Consider the following 14,284-nt stretch of genomic DNA (forward strand, 5'->3'; position numbering starts at 1 on the left):
TTTTCCCTGAGCAACAAGAAAACTGTTTGGTTCTGCACATATATATTGTATCCAAGATCTACTGTAATCTATTTAACATGTATAGGACTGCTTGCCATCTTGGGGAGAGGGTAGAGGGAGGGAGGGGAAAAATCGGAACAGAAGTGAGTGCAAGGGATAATGTTGTAAAAAATTACCCTGGCATGGGTTCTGTCAATAAAAAGTTATTTAATAAAAAAAAAAAAAGAAAATGAGTAAATGATTTGACTAGGGTCACATAGCTAGTAAATATGTGAGACAAGGTTTAAACTCAACTCTTCCTGATTTTAAGACCTTCGCTCTTTCCATCATGCTATCTAGTTTTCTGGTTTTCTAGACCTCTTGCTGTCCTTGTTACCCAACTGGATGTGTTCCAGTTTATCAATGTTTTTCATAAAATTTGGCCTTTAAAACTATGAAATCACTAAAACTATGAAATCACTCCAGGTTCAAGTAAAGTAGAACTATCCCTTGTTATTAATACTACATTTCCCTCAAGGAAACAATTTGAATTTAATATCCTAGCAAAATGCCATTTCTGAGCTCTTTTATAGATTTTTCTAAATTTTCTTTAGAAAAAGTAAAAAAAAAGGCAGAAGCAGTAAATAAAGGTTGCAGAGGAAAAGCTTTTAGCTCCAACAATTAGGGACTGTCAAAAATTGAAATGGGTTGTTTTGGCGAAGGTAGTAATGCATTCTCATAGTCACACAGTGAGTGAATATCTGAGATGCTATTTCAACTCAAGTTTTCCTGACTCTGGGTCCAATACTCTATGTACTGTACCACTTAGCTGCTTCTAACAAGAAGTCATTACCCACAAATGAGAGCAATTTCTTCTAACCCTGTTGAGTTGGACTTTGGTTGATAGACATAGAGCACAATATCTTGTCCTCTCCCACAAAAAGGACCTATTGATTCAGTGTTGCTGCTTATGATTACTATGACTAAATGCTTGGTAACTTCTGAATGATAAGCTTTTGTAATGGGACAGTTCTGTACTATTCTTTTTTTTTTTTAATTGCTTTTTATTTACAAGATATATGCATGAGTAATTTTTCATCATTGACAATTGCAAAACCTTTTGTTCCAATTTTTCCCCTCCTTTCCCCCCATCCTCTCCCCCAGATGGCAGGTTGACCAATACATGTTAAATAAGTTAAAGTATAAGTTAAATACAATATATGTATGCATGTCCATACAGTTATTTTGCTATGTTCTGTACTATTCTTATTGCAGAGCAGCTGTTGGTCTGCTTTGGTAGAAGTTTCCTCACTTTGGAGTTTCCTGCACCAGTGAAATTACAGACCTGTATCAAAGTGATTGAATTTTGAGTAGAATTTTTTTCTCAAAAAAATGGAAAAGGACTTTACAAAAATATTTATAGCAGATCTTTTCTCAGAGCAAACAATTAGAAATTAAAAGGGTACTCATCAATTGGGGAATGGCTTAATAAATTGTGGTATGTGATTAGGATGTAATATTATTATTCCATAAGAAATGATGAGCAGGGTGTTCTCAGAAAAAACATGGAAAGTCTTTCATGAGCTAAAGCAAAGTGAAATTGTGCTGTGTACAAAGTAATAGCAATGCTGTGTTGGATGATTGGCTGTGAATGACATAATTATTCTCAGCAATAGTATGATCCAAGACTGTCCTGAAGAATTTATGATGAAAAATGCTATCCATACCCAAAGAAAGAGCTGATTGTGTTTAAATACAAATTGAAGCATGTTAAAAAAAAGTTCTTTTTTCTTGAGATTTTTTTTTTTAACAGAGTGGGAGGGGATCTGTGTTTTCTTTTGCAACATGACCTTTATGGCAACATTTTGTATAACTTCACATCTGCCTTCTCAGTGGGGGAGAGAAAAGGAGACAATCTTGAAAAACAAATTTTAAAAATTATTTTACATGTAACGGAGAAAAATAAAACATGATATTAAAACAAGTAAAAAAATTTTTTTTTTCCTTCACCATATCCCCTCCTATCTTTTGGGTAGCATGATAGTTAAGGAACTAAATTTACAAAAGCAGAAACAGACTTAAAAATATAAATTAAAAAAAAATGAATGAGTGATAATTGTTGGGAACCAATTATTTGTGGGTTTCTGTTAATAATTTTCTTGAAATTAGTGCTAGATAAATTGTATATTAAAATATTTTGCTTTCTATAAACTCTACATTTTATTTGTGTCTCATTTTAAGTACAAGTGATTTCTGTGGAAGACTACAAATGGAACCAAACTTTTTTTTTCCTTTTGAGGGTAAAATGAGACAATATTTGCAAGGTGCTTTGCGCACTTAAAAAATGCTAGTTACTGTTAATAATAATAATAAGTAGGTGCTTGAAATCCATCATGAGGCATGAGCCAGGATCTGTCTACCTACCATTCATATGATTTTTCCATGTATGAAAACTACAGTTTAGGGATTCTGAATTATTTTTTTATTTTAAACTAAGTCATAGATAATTTATGCAATGGAATGGAATAGAATCAAACCTCTTTCTCTCTCTCTCTTTTTAGCCTGATGAATTGTATTTTGAAGAAGGTGATATTATCTACATTTCTGATATGGTAAGCTTAAATAAGTTGCTGCTAGATATAAAAAAAAATAATATAACCTTAAAATAATATCTGTATATACTCGGTCTAAAGGAGACCAGGAAGGCATAAATGAAATTGAATGCTTGGCTTGAAATTTCTAAAATTAATGTATTTTTGCTTTTCTTGCTTTTTTTTTTTTTTTAATAAAAAATGATATTCTCCACAATTAAATATGTTCCTAATCTAGCGAGTTAGGGAGCAAAAAAAGGTAATTTAGATGTAAGAGAACTTGATAAACATGTATTGCTCTATATTTCGTGGAGGAAATAGATTTTTATAGGTCAGCCAATTTGGGGAACAGATTTGCATGTTGATTTACTATCTAATATTACTAATTATTGGATGATAATAGTTAATAGATTAGTTATTAAACATTACTATTTAATTTGAAATTGATTTAATGTAATTTACTTTTTTCCTACCTGTCCCCTTCCAGAGTGATACCAATTGGTGGAAAGGGACCTCAAAGGGCAGGACTGGACTCATTCCAAGCAATTATGGTAAATTTTGTGACTGTGTTTTGCTTCTGTTAGCTGAATAATTATTTGAACCTTCTTTTTAATTACTTAGTATTATGGGCCCTCTTCTTGGTTTTGGTTACTGATACCAGTATTAGGATGCTCTTTACTCCTTATGGTCACCTTCCAATGTAGAAGATGAGGTTATCAGATAATCTCACCCAGAAGTAGTCCAAATGGGCTTGTGCCATGGGTGAAAGTCTTAAAATGGAATAGGAAACAAGAGTATCCCTTGGCCATCTCTGCCATCTTTCCATGTGGAGGCCTAAATCTTCCTCTTAAGTCAAATTGCAACACTACTGATTTTTTTTTTTTTTTAGTTTATGTGTCCTGAAATCCATGGAAGGAGAGCCTATTCTTATATTACTTTTCACATAGTGACATTCTATAACTACCTCAAGAAGCAATGTGGGGCAGTGGCAAGAGGACCATATTTGATCCTCAAAAGCTCCCTGTGATCCTTGGCAAGGTATCTTCTTTCTTGGAACTTCAGTTTTCTCATGTATAAAATGGGACAATAATACCTCAAAGACCTATCTACCAGGGTTGTTGTGAGGGTCAAATGAGATAAGTTACATACAATGTTTATTTAAGTGTCACTCATTATTACTACCATGACCTTCTAGATAATGGTTTGTGGGGAATTAAGGAATCAGACACATGGTCCCCCATCCTGAAAAAGTAAAGTACTAAAAAAGTACATATAAATTAAAATGAAAAAACTTTTACTAAAACCTATATATGACCACCTAGAACTGAGGAGATTTGCATATAAGTACCGAATAATCAAGAGCAGGGAGACAATAGAAAAGGGTAGGGAAGAAGGTTTATAATAATTATTGACATAGCTAGAAAAAAGATGTGACTAGTTTGGGGGGTTCCATAAAAAAGATTAGCTATGAATCATATATGCTTTCTTCCTGGTGGGCAATGCTTCCTGGTTAAGCAATGAATTATTTGGATCCTTAAAAAAATGTAACAAATGTTTCCCTTCCCTTCCAATCTCTCAGGCCCTTAGAAGCACTGTGTACTATAACTCTCCACTCTCCGTACATTATGACTTGCCTGGTAGTCTTTGTGTAGCAAGTAAGCCTAGGCCTAGTGTTGGATCACCTGCAGGTAAAAGAACATTCTAACATCACACAAGCTTTTATCAGAGATAGTATTTGAACTTGCTTTTTCTGACTTCCTGACTGCCATAAACAGATCTTCCTCTGAGATGAAACTGATGTTTTCAGACATAAGAAAATAGGCATCCATTTTTCACATACTAATTGTTACCATGGTTTTTATTAGCCTCTGGGAAAAGAGATTACTTTGTCTAGTGAAAATAACTCATTAATGAAGAAATAAATACTTAAATACAGACACCTTCAGAATAGTCATAATAATGATTTCATAGTGGAAAGGACTTTAGAGATCATTAAGTCCAACTTTTTCTTTTACACATGAAGAAACTGAGACTCAGTTTAAGTGATTTGTTAAAGAGGTAGCAAAAGCTAGCATTTGAAACTAGATTGCACCCCAAATTCAGTGTTATCCTTACTTTAGATACTAAAGACATTTAAGATGCATAACAGGCATTGGATATTTATTTAACTTCTTTCTTGTTAGAAGAAACTTGAAAGAATAGATTTGTAGTATACCTCTTTTTTTCCCTCCTCATTAATGGGTATATATTTACTTTTTCACTTGGGCTGATTTCACTAAATATAAGCACTAATTTGTCTTTAGGGAAAGGAAATATCTGGGAAATGTTTTATTCTTTTCCTTTTGACTAAATAAAATGAGAATAAAAACCATAGGATTGATGACAGGGACTTTTTAGATCGAGAACAGTCTCCATTAAACAGTGTACAAGCTGTATTTACCAGGCTTGGCATTCATGCCAGTTGGCATTGCCAATTGATTTTGGGTTTGCATTTTTTTTCTCCTTTTCATTTTAGTGGCTGAGCAAGCAGAGTCCATAGATAATCCACTTCATGAAGCTGCCAAACGAGGTGAGTATAACTTGGCTAGATTTGAGGGTACTTTCTGGAGATAATTTGCATGAATTTCTTAAACTTGGTATAATGTAGAAGTAATAAATTGATTCTTTTTAGGCTACACAAATTATCCACCAAAAGCATTATTCTGAATGTTTAGACTATTAGTTTTACATTGTCAGGCCTGTAACTTTGAGTGGTCAATTACTACTTCTCCAAAAAGAGATAATATTGGCATAAGTCCAGAATTTGCTGTTTTCTATTGGCTTCTGCTTTTGTTTTTATGTTACTGTTTTCCATGGAAAAGAATTATTTATTTAGAAGGCTGGAACACACTTAATAGAACCTTTGTACAATTTTTTTTCATAAACTTATTATTAAAATGAATGACTTTAATTGACAAAATGTACAATAGGGGTAGCTAAGAGTATCAGGCCTAACCTCAGATACTTATTAGCTCAGTGACCCTGAACAAGTCAATTAACCCTGCTTGCCTCAGTTTCCTCATCTGCAAAATGAGCTAGAGAAGAAAACTGCAAATCATTTCAGTATCTTTATCAAGAAAATCCTAAATGGAGTCACAAAGAGTTAGAAATGACTGAAAAAAATAAGAATGCTTTGATAGGATTATTAGAGAGGTAATGCTTTGGGCCTTGTGGATAAATCCATTCCAAACTGAAGTCTGTATGAAAAAGGTATTGGTTTAAGACGCAAACTAAATTTCTATATTTGCATTTGACCATTATTTCAGGCAACTTGAGCTGGTTGAGAGAATGCTTGGATAACAGAGTTGGTGTCAATGGCTTAGACAAAGCTGGGAGCACTGCTCTGTACTGGGCTTGTCATGGTGGTCACAAAGGTATGATGCTTGTTGCTATTGTGTTTCCATACTGTGGGAGTTGTACTTATCCTGGAACAATAAATTTAACAAAATAGGAAAAGTTTGGCCTTCTCAAATTATATGTCAAAGCCAACAGAAGAATTTTATAAATATGCCTTTACTGTAACTTAGATAACAGGTATGGGTATGAATGTAAGCTGACAAACATTAAAAAAAAATTCTTAGGGATATGAACATGAAAATTAAATTTAGAAGTCAAAAATTGCAATGATATAAGATAGGTAAACTTAGATGACCCAATAACATTGATTATATCTTTTTCTCATTATTCAGAGTTTTTAGATTCAGGTTTTTTTTTTTCTATTTAGACTAATCTCCAAGCACTTAAATAGAATTGGTTTTACTTAACTGGTAAAACATCAAATGCTATTCTTGATATCTCATTTTATTTTATGTGGTTTCTTTTGTCCAATTTCCTTTTAAAATGTGTTACTCTTTTAAATTTATATTTCAGATGTAGTGGAAGTATTATTTACTCAACCAAATATTGAACTAAATCAGCAGGTAAGGAAGTTTATACTATAACTCTTCCTTTAAACTTCTTTTTAATGAACTTTATGCCTTTTAAATCTAATTATGTCACAGACTTAAAATTTTTCTTTCTTATATTTTGAAGACATTCTCTTTTCTTCTTATTTCTATAGAATAAATTGGGGGATACAGCTTTGCATGCTGCCTCGTGGAAGGGCTATGCTGACATTGTAGAGATGCTTCTGGCAAAAGGTAAACCTAAAAATAGAGTTCAGCACTCACTTGATTCTTTTTCCAATTATAAAAACAAAACAAACTTTACTAACATGACCAAAGTGAGCATTTACAGGTAGAGCAAAAAAAAAGAGTTCTACATGAAACTGAATCTCAATTTATGTGCTTTTTTTTCCTTTTAGAGTCTATAGTAAATTCAGTTTTGTTTTCAAAGCTGTCCTACTTGTTTGAGATTAGTTCTTGGCTTCTCTTTTATAGAACTCACTAATTAGAAAGGAAAAAAGCTAAGATTTAACCTGTCTACTTAATTTAACCTATGTCTTTGGTGTCTGAATTCAATAACATGCACATTTATTAACCTACTACATGCCTTTCTTAGATTAGGAAGTAGAATGTAGTGAGCAAAGAACTGGACTTGGAGTCAGGTTTAATTCTTGCCTCAAAAACTTAATAGATGTGTGACCCTGGCTGAATTATTTAATCTCAGTGAACCGTATCTGTAAAATGAGTGGTTAGATTCAGTGGCCTCTAAGTTTCCTTCTAGCTCGTAATCTATCCTAGGATCATATAAGAAGTGTACAAGGTGCTGTAACATGAAGATGCCTTCTCCCCAAATTATATCTGCCCTTACGGCACATCATTTCTACATAGGGAAAGGTGAGGGTAAAGCATATAAACAGACAAGTCTTTGCACAATATTTGAAGAGGGCACTAACATCTAGGAGTATCAGGAAAACTTCCCTATAGATGGTGGTATACTTGCCTAAAAGTTAAAGAAAAGGGTGGAGATGGTCGAGTTCTTTACGGGGACACAGAGGGAGGTGATAGAATGGCTTTGGGGAATAGAATAGTATAATAGAATAATTAATTCTATTATATAGTGTCCTCAATAGAAAGAGGGAAGTTAAGGGGGAGGAAAGATAACAAGTTTCATTTTGGCCATGTAAATTTTGTATTACTCAGCATCCTAGGAGAAAATCTGATATAAAGCAGAAGTGAATAAAAGAATAGAAAAAAACAGAGCTCAAATTTAAATGTGGATAGACTAGAAATTACTGAAGAGAAAAAGATGAAGCCCAAGAGATTTTTATTTCCTAGTTCCCTAAATTGTACAGTTTTGTTTGACTCGAGATTTTTTTAACCTTTAAGTATTATTTTTTTGCATATCTAATTTTATTTTTTAAAGAGGAATTGAAGAATGAATTGCATAAATTATTTTAGAGAACAGCATTCTGTGAAACAGCATATCACATCTGGATTTTCTTGTGAAACGAGTTCATCTAATCAGAGAAAGACCCTCTAGATGTAAAATATTACTCTTATCAAATCTATTCCTCCCCCTGACCTTTTTCTATCAATAAACATCTTGAGAAGAGAGATGGAAAGGGACATCTTTTAGTTAAACTTAATACATTCTTTTTAGTACATATTTGTGCCTTGAGATTGATCTCAAAACTTTATAAGTAATTAGTAAGTAAGTGGCACAATTGATAAATCACTGGACCTGAAAGCAGGAAGACCCGAGTTCAAATATGGCCTTAGACATTTTCCAGCTGTATGATCTTTTTAGTTGGGGAAGTAATTTAATTTCTCTCTGCTTTAGTTTCCTCACCTGTAAAAATGGAGATAATTTTAATACCAATTTCCAAGATTATTATAAGGTTCTAATGAGATAATATTTACATAATTTTATGCAAACCTTAAAGTGCTACATAAATAATAATTATTGTTGTTATTTAATGGAAGTGATGATGTGGAATTTATTCTCAGGGAAGAAGGAGCAGTAAACTGTGCATCAAACTTTCTAACTTTAATTTGATAGAAACATTAAGGGAAATCCTTTTTTTTTTTTAAATTTAAGAATAGTGACATTGTCAGAAGCATCATGATGTAGTAAATAGGAAGCTTACCTTAAAATAGACATATACTGGTTTTGTGATCCTGGGCAAGTCACTTAACTTCTTACTGTCATTCAGTCACGTCTGACTTTTTATGACCCCATTTGGGGTTTTCTTGGCAAAGATATTGAAGTGGTTTTTCATTTCTTTCTCCAACTCATTTTAGAGATGAGTAAACTGAGGCAAACAAGGTTATGTGACTTGTCTAAGGTTACACATCTAGTAAATATCTGAGACCAGTTTTGAACTTGGGTTTTCTTGACTCCAAGCCCAGTTTCTAGCCACCTAGGTTTCCCTCTCACAACTGCTGGGCAACTCTGTGAATCTATTGGTAGAGATTGCAGAGAAAGGGACTATTTGCTATGATAGAGAGAGCTTTCTCATTTAGAAGTGTCCTATATGGATCTCATTTATTACAACAAACTTATTAAGTGTAGGTATAAAATATGCTATTACCACTTCTGCCTGATGTTTTTGTTGTTGTTTTATTACTGAATTAAAACAAAATCCTCTTAAGATAAAACTACTTTTTCCCCTTCTACCTATATGATCTTGGAGAAATCATTTCCCTACACCGGGCCTCAGTTTCTCCATCTGTAAAATGAGGAAAATTGGATTAGATGCCCTTTAAGGACTTTTTTTAGTAATACATTTCATAATGCTTCTCTCTTTTGCTCACCTTTGCCAAAGGTGGGATGGGAAGTAAAGAAAAGATTGTGCTTTTTCCTTAGGTTTTCAGAAGGGGTGGTGGTAAAATAGATTTATTAAGGATATAGCTGTTCCCTCCAAAAGACTCATGTGTTTTGTTGTAAAAGGTGCTAGGACAGACTTGAGAAATAATGAGAAGAAGCTGGCTCTGGACATGGCGACTAATGCTGCCTGTGCTGCTCTGCTTAAGAAGAAACAAGGAACAGGTACTTCAATTTATTATTTCTTTTCTCTCAACTGTCTTTAAATTTTAAGGTTAGATTATTTTCCCCAACAAGGTGTTTTTGTGGTTTCTTAAAATTTTTTTTTTTTTTTTTTTTTTGCCTGTAATAGGAATCCTAGAAGCATTAAAAAAAAAAAAAAATCCCAGATAAAAATCGGTGCTCTAATGAAACATAGTTTTTTATGATTAACTTTATATCTCCTTCCATTTTCTTAATTTATTGTTGGGGTAATGTTGGTTTTCCCAGCGATCTCTCCCCTGCCCGTACTCAGGCTTTTATCTCAAAGCTCTTCAGGATTTCCTATCTCTTGTTACAGACACTTATTTATAACTAGATCTGTTATTTAAAATACATGTTCACTAAAACATTCAGCAAGTTTTTTTGTATAGAACAGTCTCGAAATTTATTTCATTGTCTTTGTTTTCTAGCAGCTCAAGACCATTGTTTAGGTCCTATTTATATATTTAAAGAGACTGTTGATTGCTTTCTACGTACATTTTCACAAAGATTATGTAACTGTGTTAAAAGAGGAGTCTCTTTTGGGTTTGAGAACAAGTTTTAACAATTGTGAAAAGAGTTTGTCTGGTTTTTCTTTTTAAAAGAAAATGTACTGCGCACACATTCAGGTTACTATTTCTCTGGATAATCCTTTGAGGTGGCAGCCAAGTTTTAGGATCATTCTCTCCTGCCCCTAACCCTCACCTTTTTCTGTTTGGTTTCTATAACACTTTATAACTTAGCCTGCTTCTGTTTTTCAAATGTTATTATACCTTATTCTCACACACTCTTAGGCCTCTTGACTCTTCCATTTATAGGCTCAGCCAACTCTTAATTCTAGGCATTTTTTCCTGGCTGTTCCCTATACTTGAAATGTACTTCCTCTTTTCTAATTACTGACTTTTCACCTTCTACAAGGAGTTTTGTCCCAGGTCCTCTTAATTCTAGTGCCTTTCCTCTGTTTGCTTTATATATGTCATGCATATGTATATATGCACATATGTATGAACTTATTTTAAACATATATAATTATATATAATTGTTTGCATGTTGTTTCATTAGATTGTAAATTCCTTGAGGACAAGGACTATCTTTTGCCTCATGATTATCACAGTGCCTGATACATAGTGGTTACTTAATAAGTGTTTATTGACAGATTTTTCAATTAAAATGTACATTTTGGGTGATAGGGTGCAGGGGTTGAATCCCAAAACATATTGGGATTTTGGACCAGTGTCTCAAGGTATCTCAAGAGAATTTGCAGGCTTAGAACATCTCCAAATCAAGAGGTAAAGATATTATTACTCCAGTGGTGAGCTAAATCCATTTATTTTCCAAAAATGAGTAAGCCGTTAACAAGGGGAATTTTGGCAGGCAAGGTTCTCTAGCAGAACTCCCATTAACTAGGGGTAACTCACCATTAACAAAGGGGAAGGCACCATAAGTCAGACTAAGTTATTATCCAAGGAATTAGTAAAAAAGTGGGGTACTAATAGGTACTTTTATAGGAGAAAAATAATCTTGGGGATTATTATATATAGAGATATATAGATATTATATATATTATATATTATATATAGAGATATATATAGAGATATAGATATAGTTTGGCCCCCTGATTTAGATACAGTAACTGCAGGGTTATGATAATTTTGTCATCAGTGAGTAAGAGTGAAGAGACATGAAAAAAGGCAAATATATATCCGAATTTAGGGTAAGTAAGTGAGAAAATAGAAAAGAAAGGAAATAAAACAAGCAAAAGGAAGAACTTTGCTATAGTGATGGTGGATCATGGACTGATTGTATTTCAGCAGAAGCTGCCTAAGCCATTTCTTATATTAATTTTACTAGCCATTTACTCTAATGGTTGCTTTCCTGAATTGCTTACTCACTGTGCAGTGCCAGCAGTATGGTGGATGGGACCCTTAAAAGAGTCCCAAAGTGATGGCCCCAGTTTGCCATGCATAAAAATGCAACATTATTGAAGAGATCATTGTTGCTTATGATTGAAGGTCTCAACAGCTAGGATATCTCTGAAGTCATATTTGGACTTTGGACTTCAGGGTTGATGCTTGATCCACTATACCATCATTGAGATAAAGCATTTTTTTTTATTATTATTATTAATCTGTGCTAAGTGCTGTGGATAGAAATATAGACAAATAAGACATTTCCTACCCTCACTAACCTTGCATTTAACTAGCTGAAGATGACATGTTAAAAAGGGAGAAAAGTGGAAGGAAGAAGTGTGTTAAGTGAATTGAGAACTAAGTGGAGTAAGGCATCTCTGGGGTCCTTTCTTCTTAAAATAGTGATCCTTATAAAGGAACCACAAGCTGGGAGAGCAGGGCTTCTAGAAAGATTTCCCCTGAGGAGAATGGTGGGACAGAGGAAGAGAAGTCTGGAGAGGAAATCTTGGGGCTTCAAAGAGCTTCTGTGGCTTTTGTTCTTTTTTAACCATGGCTGTTAGATATTTAGGAAGTTAGCTAATAAGACTGCTCATGGAGCATTTGTGTGTTTACCCAAAGACCTATAGACTCTAAGTAAGATTGAAACTTCTTATAGGCTCTATCTTTTCAGTGATTTTCATTCTCTGGTCTGCCTTCCTTCTTGGTTCCTTTTCTCATTACATTTGCCAAATGACGCTCTTCACTTCTACTTTAAAATTCTAGCTCTTGCCTTTAGTTGAAAGAATTTGAATGGAAAGATTGATTGAGTTAGATGTAGACCCCCCTTTTTATTTTAAGTCAAGTGCTAGGGAGTTTTAGCTTTTAGTGGGGTTTTGGACATTTCCCTTTGAATTTTTTTGTTTTTGTTTACTCTTTCCATTTTTCCATTACCTAAAGCTGGTTAGGTGACTTCAAGCTCTGGACTGACTTAACCACCTTATGCCTCCTTTCCTCATCTATAAAATAGGGATAATTATAGCATCTATTTAGCATGATTATTATAAGGATCAAATAAATATTCTTAAAGCATTGTATAAGTACTTTTGATAAATAGCTACTCAGATTAGTCGATTTTTTTTTTTTTTTTAAGATGAGGGAAGGGAACAAACATTTATTAGACACTTACTTTGTGGCTTGCACTGCTAAATGCTTTAAAATATTATCTCTTTGATTCTCACTACAATTCCTGGAAGTGGATGCTATAATTATTATTTCCTTTTTATAAGTGAGGAAGCAGAGCCAACTGATTGAGTTACTTGCCCAAGGTCACAAATTTCAACTCAAGTCTTTTGACTCCAGGCCTAGGGCTTCTAGACTGCATCACCTTGTTATGGGGCTTCTGTAACTTAACTGCAGCAAGGTTATGTTCATTCAATTCTTTTGGCCACTATATCTCACTCTCCCTTGGGTGCACTCTTTGACTTCAGCAAATCAGCAACACTTTTTAAAAGCCTGCTTTGTTCCAGGCACAATGCTAGCTGCTGGAGACTTAGGGACAAAAGCTAACCCGTCTCTGCCCTTAAAAAGCTTATGTTCTAGTGGATTTAAGCTCTTGGGTTTCTCTTGCTAGTAGATAATGGGAGCCTCTTGTGTCTGGTGATTAGAATCTGCAGGTGTGAGAACACACTTGTTCAATATGATTCCACATGCTTTACAGAGATACATGTGGGCTTATGTGTATTTTGCAGGGGATGGAATATTTACTGATCTTTCCTTTTCCTTTCCTTTTCTGCATGTCTCTCAGAAATGTGCCCCTAAATGTATCAAGTTGTATATTTAGGGAGCAGTGTTGGATTCTGACCCTCAGAAGTTAACCTGGAGGATTTGGCTCATTCCTTAAATACACTTTAAAATACACTTAATATGTGTGCTTTTGCACTAATGTATACGTTTTTCTCCCAATTTTAGGCTGATATTTCTTCCTTCTCTCTCTTTCCTCCCCTCATCTCCTTTACCTAGGAAGCAATAAATAACCCATGCTATTGACTTGAAGTGCTTTGTTAATGTTAAAAGTATTAACTTTTGGTTACTTTACCTGTTCTTTTAGATGTGATTCGGACATTAAGCAATGCAGAAGATTATCTTGATGATGAAGATTCAGATTAATACCCTTCCAAAGTGTTTGAAGCCTCTGCTTTCTAGACCATTAAACAAACAACCTTATATTTGCCAGAAGAGTGTTGGTAACTGTAAAAAAGATGTGTGAGAAAATGTTGCCTTTTGTTGGAATAGAATTTGTACATGATTTATCTTCACTTTAATTTGCCAATAAGTCATTAGATTCCTTTGCTGTATAAAGTGCATTTTATGTTCACCAAATTAGCTCAAGAGAGAATAATTTTTATTTATCCTACTTAAGGAATTAAAAAAACTTTTTTTTTTTTTTTTGCTTAATAATGAAAACTTAGGGATGGAAATATATATATATATATTTTTAAGTTTGTAATTTACCTCAGAGTTGAAGTATTTTGAATGGACTTTGGAGGGGAAAATGCTTGTTATAAACCCAAACCAAAAGTATCTCTTTAGAAAGCTGTCAGTAGTTCTGACAAAAATAAATATTTTATGACACTTTATGCCTGTGGTTTGTTACTTGTGAAATTGTCTCCTTATAAATGAACTTTGTGGTGATACTGGTGGTTTTTATGAGAAACTTTCAAACAAATTATTTTATTTTCATGTTTAATATAAGATTTGTTTTGCCACAAGTTTATTACCATCCCAAACGCCCGAAGAAACTTTTTTACAGAGTACATTCCCTTCACAAATTAGATTAAT

The 14,284-nt window shown here is 33.7% G+C and overlaps 1 protein-coding gene across 1 annotated transcript in view; it reads left to right on the forward strand.

Annotated features, from left to right (window-relative positions):
• The window catches only part of OSTF1 (osteoclast stimulating factor 1), a 57,166-nt gene extending 43,084 nt beyond the window's left edge, over positions 1–14,082 (forward strand). The window contains exons 3-10 of the mRNA XM_012542873.3: positions 2,541–2,591; positions 3,058–3,121; positions 5,086–5,139; positions 5,876–5,983; positions 6,480–6,529; positions 6,670–6,748; positions 9,444–9,542; positions 13,554–14,082. Coding sequence (XP_012398327.1) covers positions 2,541–2,591; positions 3,058–3,121; positions 5,086–5,139; positions 5,876–5,983; positions 6,480–6,529; positions 6,670–6,748; positions 9,444–9,542; positions 13,554–13,612 — 564 coding nt within the window. The 3' untranslated portion in view covers positions 13,613–14,082. The remainder of the gene's footprint in view (positions 1–2,540; positions 2,592–3,057; positions 3,122–5,085; positions 5,140–5,875; positions 5,984–6,479; positions 6,530–6,669; positions 6,749–9,443; positions 9,543–13,553) is intronic.
• Positions 14,083–14,284: the final 202 nt, after the last annotated feature.

Source organism: Sarcophilus harrisii, chromosome 1 (assembly GCF_902635505.1).
Source record: "Sarcophilus harrisii chromosome 1, mSarHar1.11, whole genome shotgun sequence".
NCBI classification, from domain to species: Eukaryota; Metazoa; Chordata; class Mammalia; order Dasyuromorphia; family Dasyuridae; genus Sarcophilus; species Sarcophilus harrisii.